Source organism: Chrysochloris asiatica, unplaced genomic scaffold, assembly GCF_000296735.1.
Source record: "Chrysochloris asiatica unplaced genomic scaffold, ChrAsi1.0 scaffold00028, whole genome shotgun sequence".
NCBI lineage: Eukaryota > Metazoa > Chordata > Mammalia > Afrosoricida > Chrysochloridae > Chrysochloris > Chrysochloris asiatica.
This window is the reverse complement of record NW_006408546.1, coordinates 8,556,828-8,571,590: the sequence shown is the minus strand read 5'-3', so window position 1 is coordinate 8,571,590 and position 14,763 is coordinate 8,556,828. Positions and strand designations below refer to the sequence as shown.

Here is a 14,763-nt window from a genome sequence, read left to right as displayed (position 1 = left end):
TATTCTATGTTATTTTATCATGAAAAGCAAATGAACTAAGAAAAACATGTCTTTTAAATAGCACAAAACTGATTAATACTGTGATAATCTTTGCCCCAAATCATAATTCCCTTAGTCTAAATACCAAGCAATGTGTACAGCTGCTGACTCTCCAGATAGTTGTCAGCAATGGGAACGTATGAAGAGAAGATCAAAATGAAACTTCAAAAGGGACCTCTGAAAATGATCTAACCAGGACCAACAAAATTTTTCTGTAAAGGGCCAGAAATTAGAACATTTTAGGCTTTATGGGTCACACTCAGTCTCTTTGGCATAATCTTGTTCTTCTTTAAACATCCCTTTAAAACTGTAGAACACTCCTGAGGTAGACCATACTGTACTGGGCCACTGAGGACAGGCACTGTAGCGTACGTTCTTCCTGTGGCTTCATCCCGAGTGAGGGATCCACATAGGTACTTGTTATATAGGAGTACATAAACCATAGTTAGAAAATGTGCTAAAAGTTGAATTCACATACTTTTTCCTCATGTTTTCTATAAAAGATATTTTTTAATTCACTTTTATGAAAATGCGGAGTACTTTCTAAGCAAGCATTTTACTGGCTCTTCTAGAGTTGGCAGAGCACATTAAGACATGCCATCTTAAAATTCAAAAGATTATAGCTCAATTTACAAATTTTAAAACACTAAATGATATTGCTAATATAATGTGAAAGCAAGTTAAGAAATAGTATTTTAAAAATTCCTCTTAAATGATTGTTATTTCAGACAAAAATTTCCAAAGGTTTTTAAATCTTTTAATTTCTAAAACCTTTCATTTCTATTATTCATAGGTTCATAACAGTAATAAGATAAGGTTGAGTATAACCATTCTAATAAATCTGAGGTCTTCTTTTCATGAGGATTAAAAACGTCTATCAGCATCCCATTAATGCTTTCACTGTTCCATTAATTCTTCCATCAAGTACTCAACAAGTGCTTGTTTTACACTAATCTTCAATCTTTTTAGGATAATCATACACAACTAAAGAAAAGAAATGACTATGCTGCTTAAGGTCTACGGGTGAAGAAATACAATTAACCAACAGGCCTCATTCATACTTACAGTTCTTTTTCAAGCTGCTGCTGAATTAGCTTTGCTGATTTTGCCATTGCAATGTCTACAGAGAAATAAAGAGACATTGTTTTTAAACCAGAAAAGGTCTTTTCCCAAGACTTCGGAAACAGATGATGGAAAATTTCTATTGAAACCATTTTCTTTCCTCCTCCATTTTTTTTTTTTTTAATGTTTTATAGTGAATTATGTGATAGTTTCTCCTTGGAGGCCAGGATGGCTAAGCTTCATCTCCTACTTTGGACATATTGTCCAGAGGAAACAATCGTTGGAGAAGGATGTCATGCTGGGTAAGCTGGAGGGTCAGAGAAAAAGAGGAAGACCCCCAACGAGATGGATCTGCCAGGTGGCATCATTGATGGACTCAAGTGTGGCAGCAGTAGTGAGGTTGGCCCAGGATCGGACATTGTTTCGTTCTGCTGTGCAAGGGGTCGCTATGAGTCGGTTCCGACTCGATGGCATCTGACAACATGTGATAGTTTACATGGGAGAACATTAGTTTTACATTCATCCTATCCTATATTGTTTCATTGCTATGGTTATAATCCCCCCCATGCATCATCGAACAACCAAAAGTAAGTTTTATTTTGTACATAAGAGCTTTCCTAAGATAATGCTTAGAAATACAAGGGGCTTCAAAATGTTCATGGAAAAATTCCATTATCTTTTCATTCTATTTTTCCACAAACTTTTTGAAGCCCCCTCATATGTTTTGTTAGTGACACTAAAAATTACTACATTTCCCTGCACCTTACAGACCTTTTCAAGTTAACATATATATGTCCAGCCAGTATAACAAAAAGAAAACCTACCAACTTTGTAATTTTTCAGAAGAGCCCTTATTTGAGCAGATGATACCTTGTCATTGAAAAGCAAACTTAGCTGACACTCAGATATGTTAAAGTATTAAGTGCACAACAGATGAGGATAAGTGCTGGTCTGATACAAAGCAGATGTCCAATAAATGTTAACTCCATTCCTCATACTGAATACAAGAACTAAAGAAAACATCAGGGAATAATTCTAAGACTGCAGTCCTAACTTGGCTTCTGAGACATGCATTGGGCTCTTCATAGACATAGACCAACTCCAACGATCTTATTTTACAGGCAAAGAAAAACCCAGTTTAATTGGCTGTGACTAGAAAAGTTTTTACTGGGTAGTAGGTTAGGAAAAAGAAAAAAAAACGTTTTTGCAAATTTTCTTTGATAAATTTTGCTTGATGGTAGTTCTGGTGTGGCACGGTGGGCTAATGCATAAGACTGTAAAGTCGTTTGAACTGCAACTTCAGCAGTTCACGCTCACCAGCTGCTCCTTGGAAACCCTATACAGGGTCGCTATGGGTCAGAATCGACTCGATGGCACTTAACAACAACAACAGCAAACTTGTTTGAAAGGAGACTACTCTATCCCTGCAAAGTTGTGTAAATTAATATGAGCTATTATTAATCTGATTAGCTTAATTTGATAAAGTAAAATAATTTATAACTAAAAAAACCTCCATGAGATCACAGGAAAAGTGGCAACAGTCTCTGGTGTCTTTCGTTTAAGTCTGGTTAAGAAGAGTTGATAAAAAGGCAGGACCAGCAACAGATTTTAAGAACTAAAATTCTCTTATTTATAGTTCATTGCACATCATCTCTCGTCTTCAGTAAGAAAAATTGTAGGTACTCCATACTAACTCATAGTCACGGTCCCAGAAAAGCTTTCCATTCTTACTGCCAGACAACATGACGGCACCTTGTTTATTGCAGGCTATCAGGAACGATGGTGCGTTCTTCAGACCCACACTGTCAATGAGAACTTGATACAGGAATTCAGCCACGTCTTTCACCTCTCGCTGGAATGTTGCACTATCCACAACAAACACAACAGCCCTGGAACATCAAATAAGTAAAAATAACCTATGAACAAGATGCATCATCATCTTGAAAAAAAATGTATTCATCATAAAAGGAGCTCTGGTAGAGTGTTGGTTATGAATCGGGCTGCTAACCTCATGGTCAGCAGTTTGAAACTACCAGCCATTCCACAGAAGAAAGATGAGGCTTTCTGCTCCCGAAAAGATTTACTGCCTCAAAAACTCTGTGCAGGGTCACTATGAGTTGGAACCAACTCCACGGTACTTAACAACAATTCCACCCAGTCACTCCTAGTAAATAATAAACAACATACACAAACACACACACACACACACACACATGCAAGTGGGTGTTCATGTTCTCACACAACACACTCATGAACAATGAGTAATGCAGCAAAAGAAATGATGCTAGTCCTCCAAGACCAAGAAATCATCATGTACAGAGCTGTTTAAAAACTGCTAGGATTTGATGTTCTTGTTAAGTGCCGTCAAGTTGGTTCCAACCCATAGTGACCCTGTATAGAGTTTCCAAGAAGTGGCTAGTGGTTTGAACTGCCAACCTTGCAGTTCAAACTGACCTTGCAGTCCAGCGCATTAACCCACAGCACCACACCAGGACTGGGAAATGCTAGGATCGACCTATGCAAAAGGAACAACGAGGAAGGTCATTAACTAAGATCAGATCAAAAATGATTTAAAGCATGGATGTTAACAGTTGAGTTGAATTTTAGCAGAATTATGGAGCACAAACTGAGGAAAGTAGTATGAGCAAGGCACACAGGAAGGCGCCTTGGTAGTGTAGCAGTTACGAGTCAGTATGCTAATTTCAAGTCAGTGGTTCGAAACTACCAGCTATTTCGCAAAATAAAGATGAGGCTTTCTGCTTCCGTAAAGATTTACAGCCTCAAAAACCCTATGCAGGGTTGCTAAGAGTCAGAACCGATTCCACGGCAACTCAACACAACAGGCCTTCTATGGCTCACACAGAAACCTCTCGTGTGAGATCTCAAAGCTAAAAGATTGACATGAAATAAATCAGGCCAGATTCACTGAATCCCTATGGCCCCAGCAGAAGTAAACAGGAGTCCTTTCTGTAGAGAATCGTTCATATCCTGCAGCATCTTAAAAAACCACCATTATAACACCAACAACAAAACCCAATCCCCTTGAAGAGAGGTTTTGGATCAAAATTACAAACCATAAAAAAAGAAAACAAACTATTGTGAGGGAGAATCATAACCTTCCCAGAAGCAAAAAAATAGAACAATTAATAAAATGTTTAAAATTATTTACGAGCATACTAGAAACCATACAAAAAGAACTGTTAATTGCTGTCAACTCAATTCCGACTCAATGACAAATTCAGGACAGTATAAAAAGAAAGCCAATTTGAAACAATAAGTACTTTAGAAGTGAAACATGCAGTAAATGAAATTAATAATGGAAGTATTAGCAATTACTCTCGTCCGAAAAGAATGTATTAAACCAGAAAGCACACCTGAGGTAATCACAATATGTAAGGTAGAAAGATTTGTAAGATAGCAAGGTTCAATGACGCTTTTAATTAAGAAGAGCTCCAAGAGATGAGAATTGAGGATGAACAGCACCATCTGAGGAGATAATGGTGAGAATTTCCCACAACTAATGGTATCAATAATGCACTTGCATTTCAAGCATGACAAAACAAGCCCAATTCTGAACAAAAGAAAATCTACCCCTATAAAGGGGCTGGGGGAGTATAGAGTACTCACAATGAAATGACACTAAGATTGACAGCAGCTCTCAGCTACAACAGGGTCTGAAGTCAAGAATAAAGAGCGTTATCTGATGCTCAGCTCCAACAGTCATTCAAAAATGAGGGCCAGGTAGGAAGACCAAGGAAATCAAGTCAAATACATGGAAACTGCATAGCATCTGAAAAGCGACTGGATAGTAGAAGAAATTAAATGTGAATTCACAAAGTTCCTAGAAATATATGAGAACAAAAACACAACATACCAAAATCTTTGGGACATGGCGAAAGCGGTCCTGAGAGGACAATTGATTGCAATAAACGCACACAGCCAAAAAGAAGAAAGAGCCAAAATGAATACATTAACACAGCATCTAAAACAATTAGAAACAGACCAACAGAGGGAACCTACAGCCACCAAAAGAAAAGAAATAACAAAGATTAGAGCAGAAATAAATAAGAAAACAGAAAAACTACAGAAACAATCAACAGGACAAAAAGCTGGTTCTTTGAAAGATACCAAAATCAACCGACCATTGGCAAACCTAACAAAAGAAAAGAGGGCGAAGACACAAACAACACGTATTAGAAACCACATGGGTGATGTCACAATGGAACCGAAGGAAATCAAAAGGAAAATAACTGAATACTATGAAGAGTTGTACTCCAACAAATTAAAAAACTTAGAAGAGATGGATACATTTTTAGATAAACACGACCTACCTAAACTTACACACAGTGAAGGAGAAAACCTGAATAGACCCATAACAAAAGAAGAAATTGATCAGGTCTTCAAAAGACTCCCAACCAAAAAAAAAAAAATTGGGGGCCAGGTAAAGTCTGTTTCAAATAAACAAAGGACAAAACATTTTACCACTTATTCACTCTTCCTGAAAAAATTTCTAAATGGTATACTCGCTAAGAGATAAACTAAATCTAAAAGAAAAATAAGTAGGATGTATGAAGCAATAAAATACAGAGAATCCAGACACATCTCAGTAAATTTAAGTCATCAATGAATGAATATAAGAAAAAAAAAACAATTACTGACTGTAGGGCTTTAAAAGGAGGCTAAAAGGAAATAAAAGATGCAAGGAAGAACCAAGTTATAGTATTTTCAGTTTCCAGAAAAGGACACAAATTATTATTTTAGACTTTATGAAATAGGTACTGTTAAAATAAAGAGAGAAGGGATTATTTCTAGAGTAGAAACAGAATACTTTCAAACCAGTACAGGGGAAGAGAGAAATTACAGAGTACAATTGAAAAAATAAAAAATCACATAAATAGTAAATATCTTATTCAATTTGCATTTACTGTGATTATGAACCCATTTTTATATTCAGATTTTAAAGATAATTTCCATTTACCCAAAATACTTGGGTCAAATAGTAATTGTTCTACAAGTAATAAAACATCTAGACTTGACAAGAGAAAGTTTTTAAACTCAATGATGACAAACTTTATCAGTAAATTTGGCATAATTTACTCAAAAAGGGGGGCAGGGGACAGATTACAATGAAACATCAGTTGTTGGAGCAAGAAAAGTCATACATCGTCCTCTGTAACACATTGCTCATCACTACCATCTGGTGGACAAGGGAGTAATAACAAAATGTAAACCCAAACCCCACAAAATGTCATGGAGTCATAGTGAGACCTATAGACAAAGGAGAACATTCCTCAGGATTCCCAAGACAGCCTCATCTTTGTCCTGAGGAGCAGCTGGTGGGTTTAAACCACTGCCCTTGGAGTTTTGTAGCTCACTACTTTACCCACTGTGCCACCAGGGCTCCTGGAATGTAGGCTCAAGTATGTTCAAAAATAAAGGAAGAACCAAGTGCCACATTTCATCAAATCGTCTTGGTGTGGCGCTGTGCGTTAATAAGCTGGACTGTCAGTTTGAACCACAATATCAGCGGTTCATGTTCACCAGCTGCTCCTCAGAAAACCTACAGGTTCACTATGGGTCGGAACCGACTTGGAGGCACTTGACAACAAAAAGATTCCATTCAGATACAATTATTTCTGGTACCACTAAGAAAGAAAATGCTGCCAGTTAAACTATGGTGTCCTTGACTGTAAGAAACATTCTGGTTTCAAAGATGTTAAAATGTGACATACTAATATAGGAGTCCTGGTGTGGCACTGTAGGATAAGCCCTGGACTGCTAACCACAAGAATGGTGGTTCAAATCCACCAGCCGCTCCTCAGAAACCCTTTACTGGGTCACTAAAAGTCAGAACTGACTCAACACCACTTAAAAATATTCACCTTCAGTTTTATTCAGTGTTCGAGAGGAAGCAAGAAAAAATCATTGTAAACTGCAGCACAAGAATTGTAAGAACTTTAAGAGTCAATAACTGAGATTGGAAATTAAAAGAATACAAAAATCTTTATCTTATCTCCTTAGGGCATAAAGTTGGTAACTTCTTGTTGTTGTTGTTAAGTGCCGTCGAGTCGTTTCCGACCCATAGTGATCCTGTGTAGGGCTTCTGAGGAGCAGCTGGTAAGCTTGAACCACTGATCTTGCAGTTCAAACAGCTTTGCAGTCTTGTGCATTAACCCACAGCACCACACTGGGGCTCCACTCAGGAATCAACCTATATAATGTCAGGTCTTAGTAACTTCTCAGATCCCTCTTAAGCTTTAAAATTCTTTTTTAAGATTTTAATAGCCCTGTTGTTGTTAAGTGTGGTCAAGTCAGTTCTGACTCATAGTGACCCTGTATAGGGTTTCCAAGGCTGTCATTAAATTTGTCCTCAGGATTAATGTACAATTTAGTAACAATGGTAATAAAAGTTACCATTTTCCACTCTGAGATACACTTTTTAAACATTATCGTATATAAACCTCACAAAAGCAACCCAGAACTGGCTGACCTCAAACTCATACCCTTTATACACCAGGCAGGGCCTCCCCTCCCCGTTTCCTCTGAGTACCACTAGAGCAACCAGCACAGATCACTTCAATATAGACTTCAGACAGACCCATTTTACTTCTCTCTACTTACCTGGCTGAAGCCTTAAACCGCTCTAAGAACTGAAGTCGCAAACTTTCATGGCCAGGGAGGTCAATCAAGGTCAGGCTATTACCCTGAGGATGGCAAAATTAACATTAATGTTTTTGAGTCCAGTTCCACATCCACAACACTGACACACAGTATCAGATTTCAGGTAACACAATGGTGAATAATTAAGGACTCAAAACACATGTTGACTGAACATTTCTCACTTATAAATTAGATACAACAGTGAACATAAACACACATGGTCCCTGCTTTCACAGGGCTTATTGTATGATGCAGATCAACACAATGTAAAACTACATACCTATTTGAAATGACAATTTTGACAAATGTTCTGAAGAGTTCATAAGAAACAAAACCCTGTCTTGGGGAGTTAGGAAAGTATAGACCAGCTGAAGCAGTAACAAGCAAATTAACACAATTTAAAAATTTAAAATTCATCATACAGCATGGTACCATCATGGGAGGTTCCCAATCTTTCCAGCAACTAAGCACCTTTTTTATCATTTCCACCTTTAATTCTTAAATTTGTGTCTACCATTTGTTCCACTGGCAAATGTTTGTGTCAATTCTTGACCCAGACAACCACTAAAACAGGAGTGATGATCCTAGTAAGGAGGCCCATGAAGCACCCACCCAAGTCCTATTCACCACTGCAGGCCTTCTTCCTTGACCTCATGCACCTGTGCTGTGCTCGATCAGACTCTCATGTATCGGGCTCACTGATCTTTACTTAGATGGTCTACTTGCTCCAGAGACAGGAATCAGTACCACTGGTCAGCAGGAGGGAGTCAGCATCATGCACAGATTCCACACAGGTCCAGCCAGATTCATTATGGCCTTTCAGTGAGTCCGTGCAGCTCTTTGTAAGTATATGTACAATATCTAATTTGCCTCTTTGTTTTAAATACTGGTGAGAGTCCAGGGATCCCAGGTTAGAACCCACTGCTCCATTTCTAAATCAGTACTGCACCACACACCATAAGCAATCCAGAAGATTCATTACTATCTAGAAAAAGAGACTACACCTAAAACACAAGGGGATGGGAAGAGTGAGGAAAGAACATAAAATCAACTGTTAAATGTTCTCAAACAGCGCTGCTCAATAATACTGTGAAAACCATGTGTAATTTTAAATTTTCTAGTAGGCATGTTTAAAAAGTTTTAAAAAAAAGGTGAACTTAATATTTCATCCAAGGTAGCCAAAATATTTTCATTTCAACATGCAATAAGAAATACATGAGATATTTTATATTCTTTTCTTGTACTGTCTTTAGAGCTAGTATCTACTTTACACTTATATTGTTGTTGTTGTGAAGTGCCATTGAATCCATTCTGACCCACAGTGACACTGTATAGGGTTTCCAAGAAGTGACTGGTGAGCTTGAACCACCGACCTTGTGGTACAAACAACTCTGCAGTCCAGCACAATAGCGCACCTCAATTTGGACGAGTTATATTTCAGGTATTCACGTATGAGACATGCCTCATCGTAGCATAGTGGTTACAAATCAGGCTGCTAATCTCACTGTCAGTAGTTGGAAATTACCAGCTGTTCCGTGGTATACAGATTTACAGCCTCAGAAACCCTGTACAGGGTCGCTATGAGTTGGAACCGACTCAATGGCAGTAACAACAACAAAGCATACTATGGAACACCCCCATCTGAAAAATTAGATGCCAATACTCCTCAACTAATGATCTCCTTAACCTGAAATTTCAAAAATCAGAGTCCTTGGAGTTTAAACAGGACTGGGTCAGAAGGAATGCCATCACTGAAAAAGGCAAATTTTTCTCAAAGACATTTAAAGAGATGTCCCTTTATCTCTGCTTACAATGTTTAGTTCTATAGGCACCATAGAGGGGTGGGGAGAACCTAAGGAGAAGAGGTAAAGGTCTACAAGATCCTTCTATTTCATTCATTTATTTCCCCACCTAGCCTTCAGTCCATTACTCACTGACCAAATACTCATTAAACAGTATTCCAAACTGAGCAGGCACTGCCTACATTCTACAGCTATGCACACACATAAAAAGTCTTTCACATGATCCTTTTTTGGTATTTTTAAAATATATTCAAATATACTCTTGAAGATATGCATTACAACACTGTAAAAGCAAAAGATTATGACAACAAACAAAACTAAATGGCTATTAATTGGGCTCTGATTAAATAAGATTCAATTGTATGGTATAGCAGTACAATCATGCAGCTCATAAATGAACGGGGTACCAGTATGGGAGGAAATCCCAAGCTGTATCAGATACAGAGGGCAGACGAGTGTTTAAGAAATTAAAGGAAATAGATACATGTATATATGTATATGCACAGAATGTCTGAAGTTACACATGAAAATGCTAATAGTTATTGCTTCTATGAGGGAGCCTGAGTAATAGAGGCAGCAAAGGCAAAATTATTTTTCAATGCCCTTTTTACTTTGTGATATCTGTTCCATGATATATAGTTACCATTTACACCAAGTGAAAAACAAAAGCTTAATATGTATCTTTAAGAACTCAAAAGTAAAGTTAGCAGGACAGAGAAACAAAAAATAAGAGTAAAACATGATACAACATTAATGTGCATAAAGCACAACAAAGCAAAGGTGGGCTAGATTAGATTTGCAGCACACACGATCAAGGGCAGAATTTATCACATGGCTATATTTCTCCATAAACATGCATTAGACAAATTGATCCTGGAAATGTACTGTCAGACTCTTAACACTCCACAAACACCTTACCCTGTTATTGTTGACTTTGTAGACAGCAGAGCTATCTGTGATGGAAGTCTGAGTATCTCTGTAAAGGCCTGTCAACAACTGTGAAAAACAAGATGGGAGAGATCACAGTAAATAATGTTGTTTGTTGTGGTTGCTACGTGCTGTCTAGTTCATTCTGACTCATAGAGACCCTAATAGGGTTTCAAAGGCTATAAATCTTTACGGGAACAGAAAGCCTCATCTTTCTCCCACAAATATAATAATTGTTGTAGTTGTTATAGGCCGTTGAGTCAGTTCCGAAACCACAGCGACCCTGTATAGGGTTTCTGAGGAATGACGGGTGAATCTGAATCACCGACCTTGCAGTTCAAACAGACTTACCCTACAGTGCCACACCAGAACTCCAAATATATTAACAGCAAACCTAAATACAGCACTATTACTCTAGCATTCTCAGGTGTAAAATCAGATCAATGAATGTTGCTTGCTTTATGTATCTAAAGGACCATATTGAGGTTTTTTTTAAACCTATTAATATAATCTAATTAACTGCAAACGTCACCTTCTTCTCCCACTAACAAAAAGAAAAATCCAATGCCATCAAGCCATAGCGACCCTATACAGGGTTTCCAAGACTGCCAACCTTTACAGGAGCACACAGTGTCATCTTTCTGATGGTTCTGAAGCACCCACTTTGCAATGACCCCCAAACCCACAGCCACAGCAACCCTACGTAGAGGAGAACTGATCCACAGGGATGCCAGCTGCTGAGCCGCTGGTAGACTGGAAGGGCCAACCATGAGGTTAGCAACATAGTGCCTAACGCAGAGTACCACCGGTCTCCTTAACAGGTGTTGTTGGTGGCAGTGTTGGCTGTGTGCCACCAAGTAGATTCTGACTCATAGCAACTCTGTATAGGGATTCTGAGGCTGTAAGTCTTTATGGGAGCAGAAAGCCTTATTTTTCTTCTGAGAAGCAGCTGATGGATTCGAACCACTGACTCTGAGGTTACCAGTCCAACAGGTAACCCACTACACTTTGCTAACCTTGCTGCAACCTTGTTGTAAAATGCCTTCATGTCAGTTCCAACTCTTAGCCATCTTGTATAGGGTTTCCAAGAAAGGGGTAGCTGGTAGGTTGAACCACCAACCTTTCAGTTAACAATCAAGTGCTTATTCTACAGCACCACACCAGACAGTTGTTGTTGTTGTTGTTAAGTGCTGTCAAGTCGATTCCCACCCATAGCAACCCTGTATAGGGTTTCCAAGGAGCAGCTTGAACCACCAACCTTGCAGTTCAAATGACTTTGCAGTCTGACACATTAACGCACAGCACCACACCAGGACAGCTGTTGTTGTTGTTAGATGCCATCAAGTTGGTACCAACTCACAGCAACCCTATGTACAACAGAACAAAACACTGCCCAATCCAGAGCCAACCTCGTAATTGTTGCCACACTTGAGCCCATTGATGATGCCAATTTGCCAATTCATCTCGCTGGTGGGGGTCTTCCTCTTTTTCTCTGACCTTACCAAACATGATAACCTTCTCCAGCAACTGGTCCCTTGTGACAACATGTCCGAAGTATGAGACGAAGTTTGGCCATTCTGGCCTCCAGGGAGCACTCTGGCTGCACTTCTTCCTACACAGATCTGTAGGTTCTTTTGGCAGCCCACAGCACTTTCACCTCCAACACCATAACCCAAAAGCATCAATTCTTCTACAGTCTTCCTTATCACTGTGCAGCTTTTGCATGCATATGAGGTTACTGAAAATACCATGGCTTGGGTCAGGCACACCTTAGTCCTCAAATTGACATCTTTGCTATTCAACATTTTAAAAAGTTCTTGTGCAGCAGATTTGCCTAATGCAATACATCATTTGATTTCTTGACTGCTGTTTCCATGAGTGTTGATAGTTGATCCAAGAAGAATGAAGTTCTTGACAACTTCAATCTTTTCTCCATTGATAAGAATGCTGATTATCGGTCCAGTGGTGAGGATTTTTGTTTTCTTTACATTGAGATGCAATCCATACCGAAGGCTGTGCTCTTTGATCTTCATCAGTAAATATTTTAAGTCATCTTCACTTTCAGCAGCCCATAAATAATTTTAAACACCAAAACTTCCAGGGAAAGATGATCACTGATTATTTCTTTAGTAAAAGAGAAATAATTTAGACTCTCAAAAGGAAGAACAAGAAGAAAACCTCTCATATTCTTTATAGCAAACACACACAAAATTAAAAATAACTAAACAAATTAAAAATAAACATTAGTGAAAAGAAGCCGTAACTAGTCAAATATACCAAAGAAAGAGCACCTTTTTATAAACTTTTTTTTAAAACAAGCTTCCCAGAGGGGTTTGTTACATAAGTAATTGTAAACTATATGCAGGTCACTGGCTCCTGTTTCTTTAGATGTTCTGGATCCTAAGCCATAGGATGAAACTAGTTATGGTGTGTAAAACCCTCAAATGACTTCAGGACTAAATGTCAGCATCGTGAGTACCCAAGAAAAAAAAAAAAGAAGAAATGATCATGAATAGAAAAATACTGTTAACTGAAGATACATAGAGGGGATTATAATAATTGTAATGAAACAAAGTATATGGTTTGTTGAATGTAAAACTGATGATCTGCCCTGTAAACTTTCACTCAATTCACAATAAAAACTTCAACAAAAAAAAAGAAAGACATGATCAACAAGTTTCAGTTTATGGATTTTCCAAGAGCCTGTTTGTCCTCCCAACTCAAGACTGAACTCTCAAATTTGCCAGCATCAGTATCTGTTTTTTATTTACCATGTGCTTACAGGAATACCATTCCGTTTTACAGAGGTGTAAAGAAAAAACCACTTACTCTGACAAACAGCAATGTTTTCCCAGAGTCACAAAGGCCAACAAGAAGAACAGCTCTCTGACTGCTCCTTCTGCTCCGGATTAACTTCCAGAACACTGCAAAATAGACCAAAATATTATTCCTTGATTATTCAGAATCCACAGGAGGGGCTGGAATTAGGGAATCAACATGGTCTACATCAAAACACCTCACTCTCCTGGAATTTACTTTTATTGACATCTCCGTCATCAGAGGGGGACCACTGTGTACCAGTGAGGATCAACGGTCAAGTTTTCTGTGTGTGCACCTTCTTCTCGATTGTGAATGCTCAGTGCTATCCTGCTTTACCACCTTTGTGTACCCAACAGGCAGCTCAGAAGTGGTGTAAAGAACCCAAGACTCTCGGCAGTTAGTGAGTGGAGGGGGAAACAGAGTAGAGCCAATAAAGGAGGGGCAGACCGTACCGTAAGGGCCACGACGCCCCTCCGGGAGTCGCCGAGATAACTTACAACAACGCAGCAGATAGCGCCGGCGGAGAGGGGTGGTGGGAAACCAGGCTAGTCTTCCCTACCAAGCTGCCTTTCCACCCCAGTGCCCGGCCCGCCCCCCACCCGCCAGAACCGCCCGCCGGCCTCTTACCTAGCGTCAGCAGTACTGCGAGAAGCGCCACCACTACTGACAGCAGCGTCGGGTCTCTCTGCTGCAGCTCCTGCCTCAACGAGTCTAGGTATGGCTGGAAGGCTCCTCCAGCACCGCCGCCATCCTTAAACCGCTGAGAGTCGGTGGAAGCCATGAGGAGCTTGGCGTCAGGAGTGTGGTCTCTGTCGCCTCAACAGCGACGTGGCTCTAAGTTCTGCGCAGGCGCAGCAAGCAGAGTGTCACGGGAGTGGTAGTTTCTAAGCTGTTCGTATCCGCCTCCTTTGAGGGGCGGAGATCCCCAAGGTCTGTTGGGAGTTGTAGTTCTATGACACTATGCTCCTGAAGCAGGGGACAGGAACAGGCATTTGAGGGGAGACAAAGGTATTCAGAGTGTCCTGGTGTGGTGCTGTGGATTGATGCCCTGGACTGCAAAGTCGGTTTGAGACTCAAGGTAGGCGGTTCAAACTCACTAGTCACTCCTCGGAAACCCTATACAGGGTCGGGCTATGGGTTGGAACTGATTTGATGGAACTTAACAACAGGCATCCAGAGACTTTTTTACAGAAAATAGTGCTTATGGCAGTACTGAAACTGCACCCCTGTCCAAACATCAGACACCGATCTTTTAAGGAATTTTACCATAAGATCAGCTCAAAACTACAAGCCAAGCTCATTAATCTTTTCTTTTCTCAATGTTTTATTGTGAATTATGTGAAAGTTTACATGGGAGAACATTAGTTTTACATTCATCCTATCCTGTTGTTGTTGTTGTTGTCAAGTGCCATCGAGTCGGAACCGACTCATAGCGACCCCATGCACAGCAGAA

General features: G+C 39.4%; 1 protein-coding gene across 1 annotated transcript in view; it reads right to left on the bottom strand.

Moving 5' to 3' along the window:
- The window catches only part of LOC102832831 (serotransferrin-like), a 68,715-nt gene that overhangs the window by 1,698 nt on the left and 52,254 nt on the right, over positions 1-14,763 (bottom strand). Inside the window, 6 exon segments of the mRNA XM_006840033.1 lie at positions 1,105-1,159; positions 2,854-2,990; positions 7,723-7,805; positions 10,482-10,559; positions 13,320-13,414; positions 13,938-14,199. Coding sequence (XP_006840096.1) covers positions 1,105-1,159; positions 2,854-2,990; positions 7,723-7,805; positions 10,482-10,559; positions 13,320-13,414; positions 13,938-14,199 — 710 coding nt within the window.